The 21,619-nt window shown below is 31.2% G+C and overlaps 3 protein-coding genes across 15 annotated transcripts in view; 2 read left to right on the top strand and 1 right to left on the bottom strand.

Annotated features, from left to right (window-relative positions):
• The window catches only part of LOC143194115 (uncharacterized), a 10,520-nt gene extending 8,288 nt beyond the window's left edge, over positions 1–2,232 (top strand). For all 7 annotated transcript variants that reach the window (XM_076400696.1, XM_076400698.1, XM_076400695.1 and 4 more), the window contains one exon: positions 1,786–2,232. In XM_076400696.1, coding sequence (XP_076256811.1) covers positions 1,786–2,120 — 335 coding nt within the window. In that variant the 3' untranslated portion in view covers positions 2,121–2,232. The remainder of the gene's footprint in view (positions 1–1,785) is intronic.
• Positions 1–21,619, bottom strand: part of LOC143193584 (uncharacterized) — a 100,308-nt gene that overhangs the window by 46,491 nt on the left and 32,198 nt on the right. The gene's annotated exons all lie outside the window — the stretch shown is intronic.
• Positions 2,099–21,619, top strand: LOC143194113 (uncharacterized). 5 transcript variants are annotated; one of them, XR_013005190.1, is made up of 15 exons: positions 2,099–2,238; positions 2,784–3,230; positions 4,368–4,664; positions 8,173–8,406; positions 12,723–12,972; positions 13,028–13,100; positions 15,337–15,492; positions 15,546–15,632; positions 16,468–16,806; positions 18,243–18,462; positions 18,569–18,622; positions 18,841–18,897; positions 18,960–19,042; positions 20,363–20,923; positions 21,275–21,617. XR_013005190.1 is itself a non-coding variant. In XM_076400689.1 (13 exons), the coding sequence occupies exons 1-13, from the start codon at positions 2,124–2,126 to the stop codon at positions 18,986–18,988; spliced, it is 2,358 nt and encodes a 785-aa protein (XP_076256804.1). In that variant the 5' UTR covers positions 2,099–2,123; the 3' UTR covers positions 18,989–19,451. The 5 variants fall into 5 exon arrangements, 2 of the variants coding, with proteins under 2 accessions (XP_076256804.1, XP_076256805.1); XR_013005189.1 differs by having other exon boundaries at positions 20,363–21,619; XR_013005188.1 differs by lacking the exons at positions 20,363–20,923; positions 21,275–21,617 and adding an exon at positions 19,631–20,285 and having other exon boundaries at positions 18,960–19,089.

Below are 21,619 nucleotides of genomic sequence, written 5' to 3'. Positions count from 1 at the left end.
CTCAGCATTAAACCTACTTAGATAAGATACGTCTGTAACCAGGCTGGGTAAGACCGGATGTCTTCTGGGATGATTTCTAAGTTGATCACTCGCCAGTCGGTAGGCTTAATACCGAGGACCACGGTTCGAAGCCTACGTTAAGCCGTAGGTCTAGTCCAGATAAACCCCCTGTTTGTAAGAGGGGTCTTTAAGATACATATAGAAAATAGAAAAAGTTTTTTAGCTGCTTATATTAATTTTAAATACGACAGCCGACAAACTTCATTATTATTGATCTAAACAATTAAGAGTTGGCTTATCAATAATAAGCAAATGTCTAAAGCCTTTAAGAATAATAAAACGTGGGGCAAAAGTCAAGCTACTATTTTGAATGACTAGAACCTTGCTCAAAAAAGATAAGTAAATTTGGTTTCCATAGAAAGTTTATTAGGTCTTTAACACACATATTTTTTTTGTTATGATTGAAAAATTATATCGGCTGAATGGTGAGCGCGATTCGCTAGCAACTTTCGGCTCTTTTTAAGACATTTTTCATGACATTTTACAACATCTGAGGCAGAATTTCTTCAATTTCTTGACGAATATTGTCTTTAAGATGTTGAATCGTGGGGCTTATTCACAAAAAGTTTCGATTGAAAAAACCCATAAGAAAAATCTGGTGCTGTTAAATCCGGAAATCTGACTGGCCATGCTAAATCGCCACTTGTCTTCGCAATTAGTCTTCGTAGAAAAACGTCATTCAATAATTGAATTATTGAACAATTTGTGTGTGCTCTGCCCCCATCTTGCTGAAACTACATGTCCTCTAGTCCTTGGTCTTCTATTTCAGACACAATAAAATTTCGAATCATATCTTGGTACCATTCAGCAGTAACATTAACTGCAACACCTTGGTTCTTTTCAAAGAAATAGGGACCAATGACGTTTCCAGCATGAATACCACACCATACAGTTGTTATTAGTGGATGCAATGACTGTCCTGTTTATTGACGTGGCCACTGATAAGAAAATGAGCTTCATCGCTCATTATCAATTTAGGTGTAAAATATTCAATTTCACCAGACAGCCTTAGTGTTACATTACTGTACTCAACTCGTTGATCAGGATCTCTCGGTAACAATTTTTGAACTAATTGAATTTTGTAGGGGGATATTTTCAAATCAGTTTTCGAAATTCGCCTTATACTGGGTGCAGAAATATGTAACTAGGAACTATGTCTCCGAATTGATGTTTTTGGAGACTCCGCAACACTATCGCACACCAGAACCACATTTTCAGATTTACGAGACGTCCTTTGTCTTCCAGAACGGGGAATGTCTGCTGTCGTACCGTACTATCGAAACTTCGCATGTAAACGATATATTGTGGTTTTGTAAGGCACTGAACGATTAGGATAATTTTTACACAATTTCCGCTTAGAGGCAATATTGGAAAGATTCTTTTTAATAAATATTGCCACTATTTCTGCTCGTTCTTATGGCGTATACTTATTCATAGTAAAATTTGGACATCTACACAACACAATGGTTAAAGCGAAACTGAGCTAAACGCTATATAACAAAGTTGGCGCGCAATATAAATGATAGCGGGACTTTTGACTGACCCACCCCTTATACATGCAATTCCTAAAGCTCTTAGAGATGAAACAATGATTTTTTTCTATGGGACTATGCTTTCCATACTTTACAATTTTATTATATATCAAATTTGTTTAAAATTTTCCACTTTTTTAAATTTTCTTGTTTTCTTACCAATTCATTGTCGTATTAAATCCTTTAATTTCAGGGATATACAAAACCCAGACGCATGATAAGGATATTTCATATAAAAAATTTGAAGAACGAGTATCTAAGGAGGATATTAAAACACTTACTGAGCCCAATGAACATGCACAATTTCGAAAATGTTCTGCTAATAAAAAAACGTCCTTTGTGAACAATGCCGAAAGTCGTTTGAGAAACATTAAAACGAGGCAGAGGAGGCGAACAGGCATATCGATGAAAGAAAAAAGCGTAAAGGAAATAGCCAATAATTTTGAAGGCTTTCGAGAAGCGAATTATAACGGCAAAATAGAGAATTATCGTCAAAATATTCTAGAAGAGATGGACAAAGAAAATTAACGCATGCTAAATGATGGATTCGATTCGAATTTGTATTTATCGATTGCAAATTTAAGCAATGAAGATGTCCACTACGATGGACATTATGTACAGGATGAAAAATTACGGGATATAGAAGGCAAGTAAACCGAGGGTAACATTAACTGTATTATTTCGTGACTATAACTATTATTTGTTTCATTCCCTGGTGGATGAGTTTTCTAGAATATTGCCTATGCTTTACTATAATACTTATAACACAATTCCTAATTCAAATTTATAAGGTTTTCAGTCAATATTTTTTTAAATTTTTTAAAAATTATGTCTTGTATTCAATTATGAAACTTATATATTAGTGTGTATCATATTATGCTTAAAAGCATAATACCTACAAGTGATATCTGCTTATTCATATAATGCCAACAAATAATGTGCTGGTTTGATCCGTTTACTAATATTGGTTTATACAATTACTTATAAATATAATTAGTTACTTTTTTTAAATTTAAATTTCTACTATAAAATGTATAACACAATAAATCATTCATACTGTCTAATTATTCATAACTAGTAAAGCCACCAAATCATCTATTAATAATTCTAGTTTATATAATAATTCTTAGTTTATTTTTTATATATTTTATTAATTTAATGGCGAATTTGAAAATGGATTATCATTTGTAGAAAATTACGAGAAATATGAGGAGCAGTTGGTCGCTTGCACCTCAAATTTACAAAAATCTAATCTAGAGTTCAATATTACTGAAGATGAAAACGAAAAGGGTTTTTCAGACCAGATAGATATATTCTATGAAAATGTTTCGGTTTTCAATGGCGGCTCTGAATCAAATAACCTCAACATTACTGAAGGAGGAAAAGATGATAACTTTTCAGGTCAGATTAAAGATATATATGGCAATATTTCGGCAGTCAGTGATTACTCAGAATCAGTTAACTTGAACATTATTGAAAGAGAAAAAGAAGAAGAATTTTCAGATCAGACGGAACATATGTATGAAAATGATTCGGTATTCAGTGGTGGCTTTGAATCAAATCATCTTAAAAGAAATTCGATATCTTCAGCATCTACTGCGGAATATATAGAATGTTGGATGAATAGAAAGAAATCAGGTAAGAACATTATTCAGTAATTGTATATAAATGTATAGATTAGTGTTGGGAACCATCAAGTGAAAACAGTCGGAACAGTCGATAGTCGCAAAACTATTTTCAGTCAAATGCACGGTTCGACTGTTTTTTTTCAATTCGTGATGTCAGACGAAGATACACCAATCCTTTCCTGTCTAAATTGTGAGAGAGGAAAGGACGGAGATAATGGCTTTTGGAAGTTATAAGTGGTTATATCTTCCAGCGGTAGTGTAAACGAGACGGAGATGTATAAATTCCTTCACGAACTAACTTTAAAAAAGAGAAGGAAAAAAAAGAATTACTGAATAGTATTATTAAAATACATAACTACATGACGATAGTGAATTTCAATCGATAGTTTCCAACACTAGTATAGATATTATTACATACGCTCTAAATAGATCTATTATGTTGTTTTTGTTTCTTTACCTATGATGATGTTTTTATTGGCAAGTCAGTGAATTATTTCTATGAATAAGTAAATATATAGTGATATACAAAACAAAAAAAATGTCTGTTAAACATTGTACTTTCACAGAAACATATTCAAGATAGCTCTTAAAAAATGTCTTATTCTTCGAAGAGATACTATATTAAAAAATTCATCAAAAGCATCTAATACTGGGAAGTTATTGACCTAACATAACCTGTATAAACGTATTCATCTTCCAGTGATTACCCGACAACAAAATACTAGTTTCGGTAAATTTTTCTTGAATTTCAAAACGTAGAAAGCCGCTGGCAGTCCTCGGGAATTTAGTGAAATCGGGATTTTGTTTTAGGTAGGTATAATCCTTCCCAGATTAGATTTTATTAGGATAAGCAGCTTCTTGTGATTGCAATATATCGATGCTATGGGAAGAATGGGGTTTGAGAAAATGATATTTTTTTCTTAAATACCTTTTTACAGTAGATAATCTATTTTATAATCAGCTCGTATTGTTAGGAAAAGTCAAAAAGTTGAGGTGAACAGATAATGTAAACAAGTTATACGAAATATATAACGTAATTTTCTATTCTCATATTTCCAATTTTTCTATATATTTGTCCTACAACACTATTATATTTTAAGGAAATTGAAATTAAATAGGAATTTTAGGGACGTATTATCTTTTGTAGAGGCGTATGATAAAGATGACGAGAAGTTGGTCAACTTTACTGCAGAAGAAAATGAAAAAGACTTTTCAGATCAGTCGGAACCTATATATGAAAATATTTTGGCATTCAGCAGTGGATCTAAGTCGAATAACGTTAACCTTACTGAAAAAGAAAAAGAAGAAGATTCAGATGAGATGGAACATATATATGAACATGTTTCATATGGCGGTTCTGAATCAAATAACTTTGAAACAAGTTCTACATACTCAACAACATCAGCGGAGAGCATAGAATATTGGATGGATCGGAAAAATTCAGGTAATGGTATTGTTCTTTACTGTAATATTAAAAAGCAATTCTTGTGTGATTATAATAAAAGTGCAAAATCTAGCGTTAGACTTTTGTTGGATCTAGAAGTTAATCTATAAAGTTATTGTGCTATTACTATATTAATAAACGACAAATATAGTATTCCATTGTATGGTGTGATCGTTAAATAATGCAAAACCTCCCATTTTTTAGTCATTTTAGTAGCTTAGTTGATCTCAAAATACACATTAACTTTTATATGCATGTTGAATAGAGAAGTGAGCGTTATCAACGATATTAAAAAGATATTTGGGTATAATCTCAACATATCATTTACGTCTATCTATTAGTGATTTGTATATGTATTGCGCTAAATTTTATCCAGGAAAGAGTAGCAATTACAATTTGCTCACTCCAGAAGAGCCCGTTAATTTGGAAATTCATTGTTTTAGTAATGTAAATCTTATAAATATATGAATGAATATTTCAAGAGTATGGAGCTCTTGCTGAACAGAAAAAAAAGGAATTAAAGTGAAATTAGGTTTATCTTAAGAAAAACTAAAGAGCAAAGGTAGTAAAGCATAGATTACGTCGTAACGTTAGGTGCTAGAAGGTTTTAGAAGAAAATATATTAACATATAAAGCTAAATATATATTCAGACTAAGTTTCATATATTCATAGTGATACTTTACATGTTATAAAAGAAGCAAAGCTCATCTAATGTACCAACACAACATCTTCATATATCATACGCACCCGCAGTAACCAACAGTTAAACCCAACCTAATACGCAGACAACGCCAATCACTACTGAATCTGTAAGTTCCATTAGTAAATTAGAGGAAATAAAGGGAAAAATTATGGATCAAACTAGTACAATGCAGAATTTACTCACCATCGTCGTTAGTAAACTAGCCTAATAACTGATAACCATTACAGCAGATACAAAATAGCCGTCTGGAATGCTAATGAACTCCAGCAAGTGAGCCTAAAATGTTCTTATATCAACAAAATATTGGTATTTTGATGCTTTCCGAAACGCATTTCACGCATAGAAATTTTCTATGGATTCCGAAATACAAACTATATAAAGCATATGGAGGAACATATATTTGTCCGTCAAAACATAAATCACAATGAAAGAGAGAAATTCAGTAGAAAGTCACCACTGTAACCATTGAAGAAGTACAAGGGCCATTAACAATGAGTGTTATATATTGTCCACCTAAACACATCAACAAAGCAGAATAACACGACGGTTTATTAACACGCTAGGTAGTAGATTCCTTGTGGGAGAAGACTATAATGTAAAACATGTAATATGTGGTTCTAGATTAATTACACCACAAAGCAGAGAATTGGCCAAAGCGATGAAGTAACAAAATCTACAGCATATCTCTACTGGTGAGCCAACATATTGGCCGTCATATCGAAATAAAATTCCCTACACCATAGACTTTTGTGTTACAAGAAATATAATAATATTAAGTGCAAAGCTGCATCATGCTTGGATCTATTATTTGATCACTCATAAGTTATTATAACAGTCAACGGAAATATAATCAACAAAACAAAACTACCTTCTTTGCATAATTCTAAAACCAACTGGTCATTAATTAGAAAGAAACTGTACAGTCCAATATCCCTAAATTTATCTCTCAAAACAGAAATATATCTCTCAGAAATACAGAAATAACAATGAATATCACAAAATGTATATAAAAGCAGAATGGTACCCAATTCATAAGAGTGTGGCATATGAAAAGTTTTATTATATATCATCTACAATTAAACAAAAAATTGCTAAAAAAGAAAACTGCAAAAGACATCTCAACATATAAGAACAGAAGAAAACAAGAGAAAACTCAACAAGGTAACAAAAGAGTTAAAAGAGCCAATAAACAATGAACAAAATCAAGGAATTCAAAAATATTTACAAAACTTAACGCCAACTGATATAATTGATCTGGAAAGTAACAAAAAGATTAAAAAACATCAACAACATAATCCGCCCATTAAAATAGATAATAATGTCTGAGCTAGGAATGATAAAGATGAAACGGAAGTTTTCTCTGAACACTTATCATGTTAAAACTATATTACATTCCTAGCACTTCGAAAGTGGCTCAAATAATCATCATTTTTAAAACAGGGCAAAAATCAGAAGACGTCTCCTCTTATCGTCGTGACGTAAGCCTCTTACTTGTGATCTCTAAACTTTTTGAAAAATTATACATGAAATATTCAAAATAATCATAGAAGAGGGAAATATTATTTCAGGTCATCAATTTGGCTTCCGTAATAAACACGGAATCACAGAACAAACATATCAAATAGTCAACAAAATTGAAAAAAACCTAAATTGTAAAAATATTGCTCCGCTGTATTTCACAATACATTTTAAGCCTTAACAAGTTGTGGCACACGGACTGCATGTTAAATTGAAAAAGCTTTTGCCGCATATGCACTTTCGACTACTTAAATCATACCTCACAGACAAACATTTTGTTGTGAAAAAGGGTGACGAATACACTGACCTCCATCCAATGTAATCAGGTGTTCCATAGGGCATGGGCTGTTATGTCTATTGTATACAGCTGACCTACTGGACTCAAAAAATACTACTGTTGTAACATATGCTGACCACACAAAGGTTTTATAATCACACGAGGATCTACTATCAGCCACAAGAAAGCTCCAACTTCATCTTAACAAAGTCAAATTGTAGTTGAATACATGGCGTATCAGAGCAAATGAAACAAAATCTGCCCAAGTGACATTCACTCTTTCTAGAAGGACTTATCCCTCGGTAAAATTAAATAATTATAAGCTGCCGCAAGCAGACAAATATCTGGGAATGCGATGAGCGATGTTTAACATAGAAAGAACATATAAACAAAACAGAAGATGTGCAAGGTATTCTGAAAGACTGTTAGTGTATGTCTCGCAATACTCGCTAAACAGTTAAATGTGCGCGATGACAATGTAGCGTGTAGGTTCAAACGTAAATTACCATACGAACTGATTAGCATACACATAGAATGACGTATAATAATCCCTAGAATAAGTTAGAATAGTCTTTGGAATAAGTTAGGATAGAGTTTAGAATAAGTTAGAATAGTATCTAGAATAACATTTAGATTATAACTTTGTACAGCAGATCACTTACTGAAGCGATCTCCTACATGTTAGTAGGGTTATATTTTATAACGAAAATCATATTATGATACTTATTGCCCGCGGGCAGATTATTGATGTTCTAAGAGATTACTTTTTGTACCTAATATTTAGTTCTCAAAATTGCGTGTTAGTACGTATCTTACTTATTCAAAATAGCTTCAATCCTCAGTTATTTGTTTTGGGCTATTGAAAGTGAGTATAATATGAAATATAGAACGAAATTTCAAGCACAGTCCTAAATTTTTACACCTATATTACATCATATAAAACTAAATTTTAGTTTATTTGTAAGTTAGGTATATTAAAAAAAAACTTAATTTAATAATTCTCTTATAGAATCACATGACAATATTTACGATGAGTTACCCGCTTGCAGTTCAAATTTATCAAAGTCGACCCCAAATTTCAACTCTACTACTATAAAAGAAAGCGAATCAAACATGGAAAATATATATGAAAATATGTTGGTATTCAGTGGTGTTTCTGAATCAAATAATATTGAAAAAAGTTGGAGGTGCTCAACAATATCAACGAAGAGCATGGGATATAGGATCAAAGAAGAAAGACAAGGTAAGAACATAATTTTATTCTCTTGAACGAGTATTGTATATTGATTTATTATATAAATTTATATTATATGTATGCATAGATTTATTAGAATTTGAATTTAATTATACAACAATTTTATATATAAGATGGTTTCTAAGACATTATGGAAGATATTCAATACAGCCGAGATACTAGTCCAAGGTAGGATACTTTATGAAAAAAGGATGTATTTTAACGTTGCTTTATGAAAGAAAATGGAGTATTTTTAATAATCAGCTTTATTTATTTACTATATAATTATTGATTATATGAGTATTTATGAAATAGCTTTTAGAAATACAATAATAATACTGTGAAATTTTAAATCTATTTTCAAATAACTGCAGTTATTAAGGTCGCTGAAGCAGCTTAAGTTTTTCATTAGCTAACGATTGACAAGAAATATATATACATACTCCATTAAGTAGGTGAATCTTTAGTGTGCTTGAAATTGTTTTTATATCCGGTTGATTCGAGTTTTGCTTCCGAAACGTCTGCATCATCAATAGTCAAAACTATGAGTATTGGGTACCTCTTCTGAAGCACATGGGAAAAACGCTTTAACTGGGAAATGTCTGACCTCGTAAAAATTGCACGTGAAATTAATAAGATTAGGGCAAAACTTTTCTTATATGTTTTTACTATGGCATTGGGTAACCAGGTAACCATCGCTTAAGAAATTAACAGTGGCTATAAATGTATTGGCTGTAACTTTTATAATGTGACATAGGGTACCACTGTATGCATACTTATTTGGCATCTCGAATCCTCCGAAATGAAACGATTGCACATCTTCCATTCATCACCTTCTTAATGTCTTGTATAAAATATTTATGTAAAACTTGTATGATTGCATAGTTTCTAGTTTTCAGGCTCTGATTATCTGTTTCTGTTTTCAAAGCCTTATATAGGTTATTATATTGAATTCATGATTTTTTTCCAGAATTTCCTTCCAATCCTAAAATAAAATCGCGTGGATAACTTTAGTGTGATCTTAACAGGCTATATTATTGTTAAGTTTTTTTTTTAGTTTATGGACCCACAATATCTCCGATACAACAGCTAAATGATCTTACGGGGCAGTGGATATACTTTTTTGACTAGAAAACAGAAATAAATTTAATAGTATTTACAATACGTAATTACAAGAAAAAGTCAGAATCTATGTACATAATAGTAAATATACAAATAAAATAAAATCTTTAGAGGAATAATCACAAAAAATAACTTACTAGTGGAAAGACATATTCATTAGTTCACTGAAATGAGTGACTCAAGTGATTCAATGAAAAATGTCTGCGTAGCTCATTCACGCTGAGCTTACTGCTAGCTTAACGTCCAAGAACTTTCTAAATATATATACATAAAAAATATGGTAGCAAAAACTTGGCTTGATGCCGAGTTTCTGGATACTGATCCAGGAAAATCAACCATCGAGGATTGATATGTTAAGTTTAGACGTGATGAAATGGTCGCCAAAGTACGCAGTGGACGCCCAAAAGAGGTTGTTACCGACGAAAACATTTAAAAAATCCTCCAAATGATTTTGAATGACCGTAAATTGAATTTGAATGAAATGAAAATTAAATGATTTGAATGAAAGTGTCTGCTACTCTTAAGATATCAATTGAACGTGTACATAATATAATTCGAATATTTGGGTATCAGAAAGTTCTGTGCAAAGTGGGTGGCACGCAAGCTCACTTTTGACCACAAATAACAACGAGTTGATGATTCGGAGCAGTGTTTGAAGATGATCAAGCGTAATAAACCCTAGTTTTTGCGTCGATATATGACAATGGATGAAACATGGCTCCATCATTTCACTCCGAAGTCCAATCGATAGTCCAATCCGAGTGGACTGCATACGATGAACCCACTCCAAAGCGTGAGAAAACGCAACAGTCGGCTGGCAAGGTTATGGCGTCTGTATTTTGGGATGCGCATGGAATAATTTTCATTGACTACCTTGAAAAGGGAAGGACCATCAATAGTGACTATTACATAGCGTTATTGTACCGTTTGAAAGACGAAATTACCGAAAAACGGCCGCATTTGAAGAAAAAGGAAGCTGCTTCACCAAGACAATGCACCGTGTCACAAGTCAGTAAAAACGATGGCAAAAATCCATGAATTGGGCTTCAAATTGCTTTCTCATCCACTGTATTCCCTATATCTGGCCCCCAGCGACTATTTTGTATATTTTGAAGCATATCGAAAAGTTCGGATCCCTGTAATCAGGGTATCACCCCTGAAGGGAATTATGTTAAATAAAGAAAATTGCCAAAAAAATATATTTTACTATGGTAGGCCGACGAATTTTCAATTGACCTGTTTTGTTGTGCTTTTGCAGAGATGATGTTTTTTCAGTTTTGTTGACTGATTTGTGATATTCTTCCTTTCATAGTCTTCCCTGGTCTTCAAGTTCTACTTTGGTTTTTGGCGTGGCGGGATAAAGCAAATTTTTTTCCGGTCTTGAAAATTGTCTCATAGTTGTGTTTTATAAGGACTGTTTTTGTCTATTATAGCATGTTAACATTTCCCAATGGTTTCTCCTTCTCTATTGAATTTTTTGTTTATTTCTACATTTCCTTTCGTTTGTTTTATAGATAAAATTAGCTTTTTCCATCGTTTGATTAATGTCGTTATCACTATCTGTAGTTGTGTCGAATGCTGATGCAGCTAGAGATTTAAATAACGGTCGATATTGGTTGTGTATCATTCATCTTCATTTTTCTGTGTATTCAATGATTCCATTTTCATTTTAGTGTCTCAATATTTCCAAGAATGGAATTTTGCTTTTCTTTTTGATTTTCATTACGTATTTGATCTTCGGAAGCATTTTATTTAAATTCTCGAGGAATATTTGTGAATCTTCTTGTCTATTTGTCCAAATAACGAAAGTATCATCTGTATATCGAAGACACAGGTTTGTGGCTTACAATATTTATTACTATGACCTCTAGAGCATCTATAAAAAGGTTTGCTATGATAGGCGATTACGATGAATCTACCATTTGTCTGTTTCGCTAAATATGTATTATTGAAAAAACGTTTAGTTAGATTTATTGGCTCCTCCAATATTACAAACAGATGACCTTGTTCTACAGTGATATTCTCTTTGCTCTCGACAAAGTGGCTTGAGTTTTTGACAAAATATTCCGCTTCAATATCTTTGAGAGATCGTAAAGCAATGAACACTGGGACGGTTCCTATCTAGGAATTAATTGGATTTACAAATTGATCAACTAAATAATTTTAGTTATTGTAAACAAAGGTCAAAGTTCAAGAACGTTTCATCAATAAAACACAAGACATTTAAATATCTGGAATATAGCTACAACATTACTAAGCATAGTAAGTAAATAAGTAAATCATTCTCTAAATTGGAATAGTGTAATATAAATTATATTAGGATTTATTTTAAGAAATCTTTATTAGTCTAGTCGTAGTTTTTCAATTTAAGTAATGACACTAATACATTTTTAAAAAGTGTTTATAATTTCTAAATCCTGTCACACTTGGAATTATGTAAGCGAATGTTGGTCTCCACAATACTTAATACTAATATGTTATAATTATATACTTTGTTATAATATGTACAAACATGTCAATTAACAATATATGATAGCAAATAGAAGTACAAGTTATAACGAGTATACTACCAGGAGTCCTTTCAATTTCGGGTGTTATGAATTCGGAAAGAGTTTCAGGAGTTTTGTCTATGTTAGCTTTGGATTCTAAATAGTCAAAACGTTAACTATGTGATTATTGTAGTCGCCATATTGATGGAACCAAACTCCATCGAGATTAATGCGTCTTTATTTTAGTTCTGTCGAAACACGGTCACATAAAGCAACACGAGATAGTGATCTATATTAATCATTTCAATAAAATTGGCAAAAAAATACATCGTATGTCACTTACTCTCTCTGAATATAAGGTTTATTCATGTTAGTTTCAGATGCCAAATATCGAATTTTTATTCCTCGCTGTTAAAGCTGTAGCAATTTTTGAAGAGATCTCTATAGTACGATTTTATCGATATTATTAATATTTTGTGATAAATTTAATTGAAATCTGAAGAAATCCAGTCCCTATTACCATTATTCGTTTTTTACTAGAAAATCGGAATATATCAATGAATACTTAAATAACACACCATTAAAAATATTCTAAAATTTCCGTTTGAAAATTCGATGACAAAGTTGTCAAAATTATTACTAATACCAAGTGACCTTCATCCATTTCCATTATCAGTAATTAATTCAATAAATATATGAAAGTTACTTTTTTAGAAAGGCATGATACTTCCCCAAGTAAAAGATATAGAAGGAGCGATCCCATTAAAGATGAAAAAGACATTGTTCGAATTGATAGGGTTCCCTACTCTGAAAACTCTGTAAGTCAGGAGGCAAATGTATCTAATTTCAAACATAATGAAATCATTATAAGAGAGGCTGAAGAGTCATCAAATAATACCATGAGTTTTCAGTATAGTGAACGGGAATCTCAGATCACTAACACATCTACAGCAGAAAAGAAGGGGTATGTCTATTATCATGAAATATTCCTGAATATCAAAGAAATATTTTTAATTTAGAATTAAATATATATTGGAAGAAATTTTAAAGACAGAAATTACATATGTCCATGGGATTGAAAGTCTTTTCAGGGTAAGTTATTAGAATTTTAATAATTTAAATAAATGATAATTTATTATTACTATTATTAATAATTTAATATTAGTACACCCAAGCGCCTAGAAATTGTTGTTTTTCTTGGTAAGTGATGTAAACCTTTATTTTACTAACCGGCTTAATGCTAACTTGTCACTATGGTCAAGTAAATTTCAAATATTTGGATAACAAACATAAAATAACTTCTTTTAGTATCTTACGATAATTCCATTAGCAGTACGATAAGTAATTTGTTAAATAAATTTCAGATCCTAGCCACTACTGTTCATCTTAGTAGTGGATGCAAATACGTCACGTTTAATTTTATGCCACACACTCTGTGGCCGATTTCATGTTCGTTGATGATATTGTTATACTCGCTGATACAAGTCTTTATTTAATATTCTTTATGATATCACTCGGATGGGTGAGCCATATGGCGTGGGAATTAATAAATAAAATGTTAAAATATTGATATGAGACGGGTTATCTGCTATTGCTTCTTTAAGATAGTTGCATGAAGAAGAGATAAATATTACCAATTCTTTTCTATAGCTACGATAGCTAGACACTGTTGAAATATGACATGTGATCTACCCGATTTATTCTCCTGCTCTGTCAAGTTTTTAGCATTATTATTTATGTCATCATATCAACATTATTATTGATTTTTTTAAAAATTAGTTCAATTATATAGTTGTAATACCATCAATAATTTTTAAAGATATAATCCCATTTTTAGATAGATAATTTAGATTATTATCAAAAATTCTTGAATGTTTGTTTATTGTGTGTTCATTCGGCTTCATTTGAATTTCAGCATTTGTAATTGTTTCCATAAAAGATATTTGATTTGAGTAAAATATTAATAAAGTAAATAATTTATGCATTACGGAATCAAATAAATTGTTATATCAATACCCTTAAGAAGCTCAGTCCGCAACAATTTGTTAGTTCTACAGTAACACGTCAATTGAAAAGTCTCCGGCCTGTCATAGTGAAACAAATTTTTTTGACAAAATTAGTTTCTTTTATTCAACATAATTCCCTTCGATGATAATACATTCATAGCGACCCTCCAACTTCGAAACCATTTTAGTAGTACGATTTGTCCTTTGCTTCAAAATAAGCCTCAGTTTCGGCGATCACCTCTTCATTCGACGAAAAACGAAAATTTCTTCCCAGCGAGCAATAGTTTGAGATATAAAAACAGGAAATAGTCGCTGGGGGCCAGATCTGGAGAATACGGTAGACGAGGAAGCAATGTGAAGCCCAATTAATGGATTTTTGTCACGGTGCGTTGTCTTGGTGAAGCAGCACTTTCTTTTTCTTCAAATGCGGTTTTTCGGCTATTTCCTCCTTCAAACGGTCCTATAACGCTATGTAATAGTCGCTGTCGATGGTCCTTCCTGTTTCAAGGTAGTCAATGAAAATTATTCTAGGCGCATCCCAAAATACAGACGCCATAAACTTGCTAGCCCACTGTTGCTTTTTTCAACGCTTTGGAGGGGCTTCTTCGTGTGCAGTCCACTCGGATGACTGTCGATTGGACTTCGGAGTGAAACGATGAATCACTCACTGATACATATCGATGCAAAAACTTGGGTTTATACGCTAAATTATCTTCAAACACTGCCCCGAATCATCAACTCGTCATTGTTTTTGGTCAAAAGTGAGCTCGCGCGGTACCCACTTTGCACAGAGCTTTCTCCTACATAAGTATTCGTGAATGATATGATGTACACGTTCAGTTGATATCTTTAGAGTATCTGCTATTTCATTCAGTTTACGGTAATCTAAAATAATTTTGTGAATTTTTTAAATGTTTTCGTGGGTAACAACCTCTTTTGGGCGTCCACTACGTTCACCGTCTTCGGTGCTCATTTCACCACGTCTAAACTTAGCATATCAATCGTTGATGGTTGAATTTCCTGGTTCAGTATCTTTGCTTCACTCAAAATGCTATAATTCACAACATAATCCGACAGCTGTAAAATTTATACACGCATCTCTTGAGGGTTAAGACCAACTAAAAAATATATGGATTTAATTCTAATAGTGCCATCTATGCATCAGACCGGAGACTTTTCAATTGACCTGTTATTTTTATATACATTATTTAAGAAAAATATTACTCTTTAAACGTTAACAGTATATATCATGCATGTATTATGTATCATGAAGCATCCTATTTTCAATTTATATGTGTGTGGTATTTAAAGGATTTTTTAAGGATTATTATGGATTTCTACATGAACACTCTCCAGAGAAGGTTAATATAATTTTTGGAAATATCGGAAAAATATATAAGCTGCAAGTAAATTTTTTACGAACACTCGAAAGGCACAGCTCCGAATTGGATAAAATTACACGTGCTTTTATTGATTACGTAAGTGTAGTTATTTAACTTTTGTTTTTTAGTTTAAATTAAGTATTATATAGGAAGAGTTATTCAAACTTTACCCAAAATATATGCGAAACGCTTCTAAATCCAATGCAGCTGTCGAATCTTTACATGATATATTAAAGGTATGTATGATAATATACACATGCAAATATTAATCTCGTCTTTGTTTAAACAAACGTTTTGTTTGGGATCATTAATAATATTAGTGCTTTTAAGTTCCCAAATTTTACAATAGTCTAACTACTAAGAAAGGTGATCAAGAGCCTTAAAAATAAATTTATTCTTAAATAATATTCTGTCAGCTAGCTAAGCTGGACTAGATCAAATACTACCAGCCTTTAACGATTAATGCCTTAAAGGCGAATTTCCGGACAAATAGAATAGAAAATTATCTAGATGATTTATCATTATTTCGGCCGTTATATTTGCTGATCCTTGAATATGAGTTATATTAACATCTTCAATATAACAACTATCTAGGAAATACTGAGCAATCAATTGATGCGCATAGGAGGTTTGTCACTTACCTAATATGCAATTCTAAAAGGGAAACAAATTTTCAATTATTCATATGCCAGTAGCCGAGTTCTTCGATATATTTTTGGTTGTTTTTCTTTCAAGTTAAATTTCAAATGGTGATTGTTGAAATTTGCAGCCATAAGACCTTTTTGTATAATTAACAATTTTTTTGCAAACTAAAACTCAATTTAGCGTTAACCTTAATTTGTTATATCATATGTTATCCTAAAATTGAGGCCATTGTATCTATAATTTGTTTTCTCAACTGTATCCCTTTTCTGAAAATATTAAAATGTTTAGATTTTAGGTAATTTTGGATGGGTATTGAGAAGATTTTATTGTCGACTTAAAAGTAATTGTAATTATTATAAAATTTCTCTACTGCAAAAAATATATTACACAACATTATTTATGAACTTTATTATGTGTATATTACAGAAAAGGCAAGAAGAACTCAATAATATACTAAATATATCAGCGTATCTCATAACACCAGTTCAAAGGCTTGGAAGATATACATTATTTTTTGAGAACATAATAAAAGCATTAAATAAAGATAACCTACCGACGAAACAAGCAGAATTGGCTTTAAGCATAGTTAGAAAATACATGCGTGAAGGCGATGATGCTGTAGTCATTGATTCAATAGAAGGAAGCCCGATAGATTCACAAGATTATGGGACATTTATAACAAAGGATAAATTTACGCTGTTAAAACCAAAAAGACTGGATTCAACAGTATATCTTTTCGAGAATATTATTGTCTTTACAATTGAGGTAATGTATTTAAGAAATCCACTGTAGTTTTTAAATCCAAGTAATTAGTAAGTACAATGTTTTGATAAGTATTCAACTTATAACTAAACAACTCCTGTTATTCCAGCATCGTTTCCTAAATGTGTTAAAATTACTGCATATTTTTTACTAACCAAACCGTAATTATATTATTAAGACCATGAATTAATGTTTTGTTATATGTTCTGTAATATGTTATTTAAATAATCAATACATTTTCATTTTTGAAATTCCATCAATGACTAGTTGCAATAAATTTAGGGGTATCTGTTTACATCCGAGCTGTAACGCTATATCCTTCAAAATTCTTGATATATATTGCTGGCATTTTATAAAAATTTCTATCGATTTTCGTAGCTCTTAATGTACTACATTTTGCTCATCTCAGCGTAGGCATAGTAACAATTTATTGATATCAATGAGAATGGCTCTCCTAGACTAACCTATGACTTCTTGCACATAGGATTGTTAAAGTATATCCTTTTTCTCCACCAATCTCAACATGCCTGAGGAAATTTGCCTTTTGTTTGGAAATAAATAGAACCGCGATATTCAAACGGTTTAAAATTAATTTTTTAGTTATTCCGTGTGATATCCATTTTTCCTCGATAATAATTTCCCATCGTATATAAACGTCTAAAAATTGTCGATTCATCAACTGTTAAACTATCTGAAAATCCTCTGAAAGTTTGAGCTGTATTTTCCTAAAATAAGTTCTGCAATTCTCTGTCAATAAGGATATTACATTTAAAATGGGTCACCTTTAGTAACTTCTGTAGAAGATTTTTTTTTAATCAAACATTAAGTTATAGTTATTTTGGAACAGAAATGTCTAAACCATCGAATTTAGCAGTTACACTTGATAGTTTAGCAGTTATTTGCATTGATTTTATCTATAGACTGTGGTGCGATAAGTACTTAGACTAAAAAATAAAATCGAAAATTTTGGCCAAGTGCCGATTTATTTCTCAACATAATCTTCTTTTAGCTCGATACAAAGAAGCACTTGACACAGAAATTCTTTAACCCGTTTGAAAAATATATTTTTTGACGGCGATGACTTTCGCATTCGACTCATTTCTGCCCGGCAAGTGAATATTTCAAATTCGGAAACAAGAAGATGTTGCCAAGTCTGAAAAATACGGTTGATGGAGCAGCAGTTCGTATTCCAATTCGATCAATTTGGCCGTGGCAATTTCTGACGGTCTAAATCGAAGAATAATAATCACCATAGACAACATCCGAGCGCTCTTTGATTTCACCGCGCGATTTCCTTTCCAAAAACAATAATCGAATCAGCGATCGATATTGCCCTTTTTAATTTTTCAAGAATTTATAATAATATTATATAATATATCATATATTATAATATATTAACATTATTAATATATAACAGATAATTATTTTCTATTTTGCAGTACCGTAAAGATAGGTTTACTTATTATAAATCAATACTTACAAATAATTTAGGAATGGGAACTTCCAGTGAAAATCACATACGTTTAATTGATTATGAAAAGAAAAGGTGCCTGAGAACCAGAGCTGAAATAGTCCTAGAAGCAAAAAGCTCTGAAATCGAATTTAAGTGGACTCACGAAATACAGAAAATATTATGGAATCAGCTTCATAAGGTCAAGGGTAAGTTTAAACTCTTTTTATGCATATAGAAACTCTTGATGTTTCCACAAAATATCTTCTTAATATTATATTATGAGATTTATTAGGAAAGGAATTATAATTTTAGCTAAATTTCTTACCGATTATTACAATAAACCACACACAGAAACGCAACGGAAAGGTAAGAAATTTTATTTTAATACTTTTATTAAGAAAACTTTAAACAATGAAGCCTCCATATAATACTGAAATACTGATATTATAATTTTTGTATTTGATTCACATTTGATTCTTGTTTATTCGAAATAATTAATTACTCTTATATTATAATAGAAACTATACGATATTATTGTTAAACGTAACTTAATTTTATTGAAATACCATTTCTTGGTTTTTTAGATGAAAAGAAAAATAGTGTGATAGAAAATACGGATAATAAGAAAGATATAAACACAGGTAATAAAATTAATACTAATTCCTATAATCAAATATCATTGTCGTTATAACTAATATTTTAGGGAACTCAAGGTTTTACCTATTAATGTAGAACAAGGAGCAAGTTTCTAATAATTAATTTTTTTATATATTGTATATAATAAATGTAAGTAGTCGTAAATATTTTCATTACTAGGCTTTGGGAAATTGTATGTAAGTAATTTATTTATTTAATTCAGTTGATCCTTGTACGACATCTATGAATAACTAATTATGTAATATTCGTGCAACTTGACTTATAAAATTACATAAAATTCCCAATATCTTCAACCAATGTTAATATACCATGAATGTTAATTAATTAGTTTAATATTTAAAATTATTAATTATTTAAAACACTGGTCGAAAATAACTTTGTTGTAAGAGGTGTTTGGAATACTTATTTGTAAATAATTCACGAAGCTATTAATGGTTTAAAAACATTGACTCTGGTACATCTAATCATTTAAATATTATACTATTGTAAAAACCGTAAATATAAGAAAGAAACAATAAATATATTCTGAAGTATTAAATTATTATAAAAAAGTTCACCACCACTTCCATACAATCCACTTTGATGGCCCATTAGAATGATGACTGAACCATTTCTATACCGAAAGAAATAAATGTATCGTATTTGAACCTTTGAGATCATTCTGAGAAAGCAGTTGTTGTGTAGATGTCTCAACTTTATATTCCCTTCCCCTTGTAGATTGTACTAATGAAACTTAATTTGGCAACATCTTTGTTTTGGAAGACACACTGGCGACATTTTAAGTATAAATAAGTCGCGGAAGATCTTCAATGTGCATCCTCCAACCTCGTCATATCTCTTATTTTCCGAATTGGATCATAACGGGGAAAAGGAATGATGTATTTCTGTGTAGCAAGAGTCACACCAGATAACGCACATTTAATAATAATTCGCGTTCTAAAGATTTCAGTTAAACATTAGAGCCAATTCAATACTTTCATGAGTATAATCGAAAACTATAGAAAATATAAAAATTTATAGATATATAGGGCAACATAATTATTTTCTACTTTATTCTGTATACTAAAAAGAAATAGTTCCGTACTCTAGTTCATGTATCATGCACGTATTATATCATATACATACTGATGTATCTAATAGTAATTTATTGTTCAATCTCAAAAATAGATACAACCTAGAATGCTAATAAGTTTTTCTGTAATATATATTGCTGGTGCTTATTATTGTGTATATATTAATATTCATATTTTAAACGTTATATTAATAAGCTTTAATTTTATATGTATAAGAACAAAATATTTATTATTAGAATTTAAATATCTATATAAAGAAAACAAATGATCATACTTTTTAAATAAATTATATTTAATATAAGGAAACTATCAAGCAAGGGAATTATAAAACTCACCAACTTGATCAATGCAGCATATATATTAATACATGTTCCAGACATTTGGAAGATGGCGGAAATTATAAGGATCCGAAAACCTGGGATATCATCAAATAAAATAAAAGCTTATAGACCTATATCACTGCTGCCAATAATATCTAAAGTTTTTGAAAAACTCCTATTGAAAAGAATAAAACCGATCATAGAGATAAAACCTAATACCAATATACCAGTTTGGGTTTATAAACAATCATTCAACAATTAACCAGATCTACAGAATAACAGATGTTATTGAAAAAGCCTACGAAAGTAAAACAAGTATGCTCAGCTATATTCTTAGATATAGCACAAGCCTTCGATAAGGTTTGGCATGAAGGTCTTGTTCATAACCTACAGAAAATCTTTCCAAAACATCACACTGAACTATTAAAATCGTACATTACAATCAGAATGTTTGGAGTCAAAAAAGAAGCTTACTGTATAATAAAGAAGCTAAATCAGGTGTACCACAAGGAAGTGTACTGGGGCCAATAGTTTCTCTACTCTACACTTGTGATATACAACAAATGGAGAATATTACTGCGATTATAGTTGTCGGAGACAATAGTGAAGAAGTCAAGGTAAGAACAAGTAAGTGACAATATAAATAATTAGACACAATCTTGAAAAATACAAGTACAAGCACCAATAACATTAAATAATACTATCATTCCATATGGCAACATCGCTAAATATCTCGGAATGAATCTTAATGCAAAACTTCGCTGGAAGGAACATATAAAGAAGAAAAGCATAGAGCTGGAATTGAAATATAGGAAAATGTACTGGCTAAATGGAATAAAATCACAATTATGAGTACATAATAAATTGCTATTATATAAGCAAATACTGAAACCTATATGGACATACGGAGTTCAATTATGGGGATGTTCTGCAGAGAGTAACATAAACAAAATACATTTTTTTTTCAGAACAAGGAGGTGAGAGGTATTGTGGGCGCACCCAAATACTCTAGGACTGATTATCTAAATCGAGACCTTCAGATACCACAGTCAGTCAAGTAATCAAGAGAATCGCAAGGCGGCATGAGGAAAGATTCTATTCTCATGAGAATATTGAAGTATTGCAGCTTTTGGGTACCACCAGAACAGGACACATACTGAAAACAATCAAGCCATCTGATCTTGTGTAGTGTTGTGTAGTGAGGTGCATATAATAAAAAAAATATAGCAGTGACATATATACACATTATTTTATTAGAGACTGAGATAGGGCCAATGGGCCTATATAGAGTATATACTTAGATTTAAGTTATA

Source organism: Rhynchophorus ferrugineus, unplaced genomic scaffold (genome assembly GCF_030347505.1).
Source record: "Rhynchophorus ferrugineus isolate W39M unplaced genomic scaffold, kcgeb_rfMv2 rfM3, whole genome shotgun sequence".
Taxonomy (NCBI): domain Eukaryota; kingdom Metazoa; phylum Arthropoda; class Insecta; order Coleoptera; family Curculionidae; genus Rhynchophorus; species Rhynchophorus ferrugineus.
Note: the sequence above shows the minus strand (reverse complement) of the source record. Positions and strands in the feature narration are given on the sequence as shown.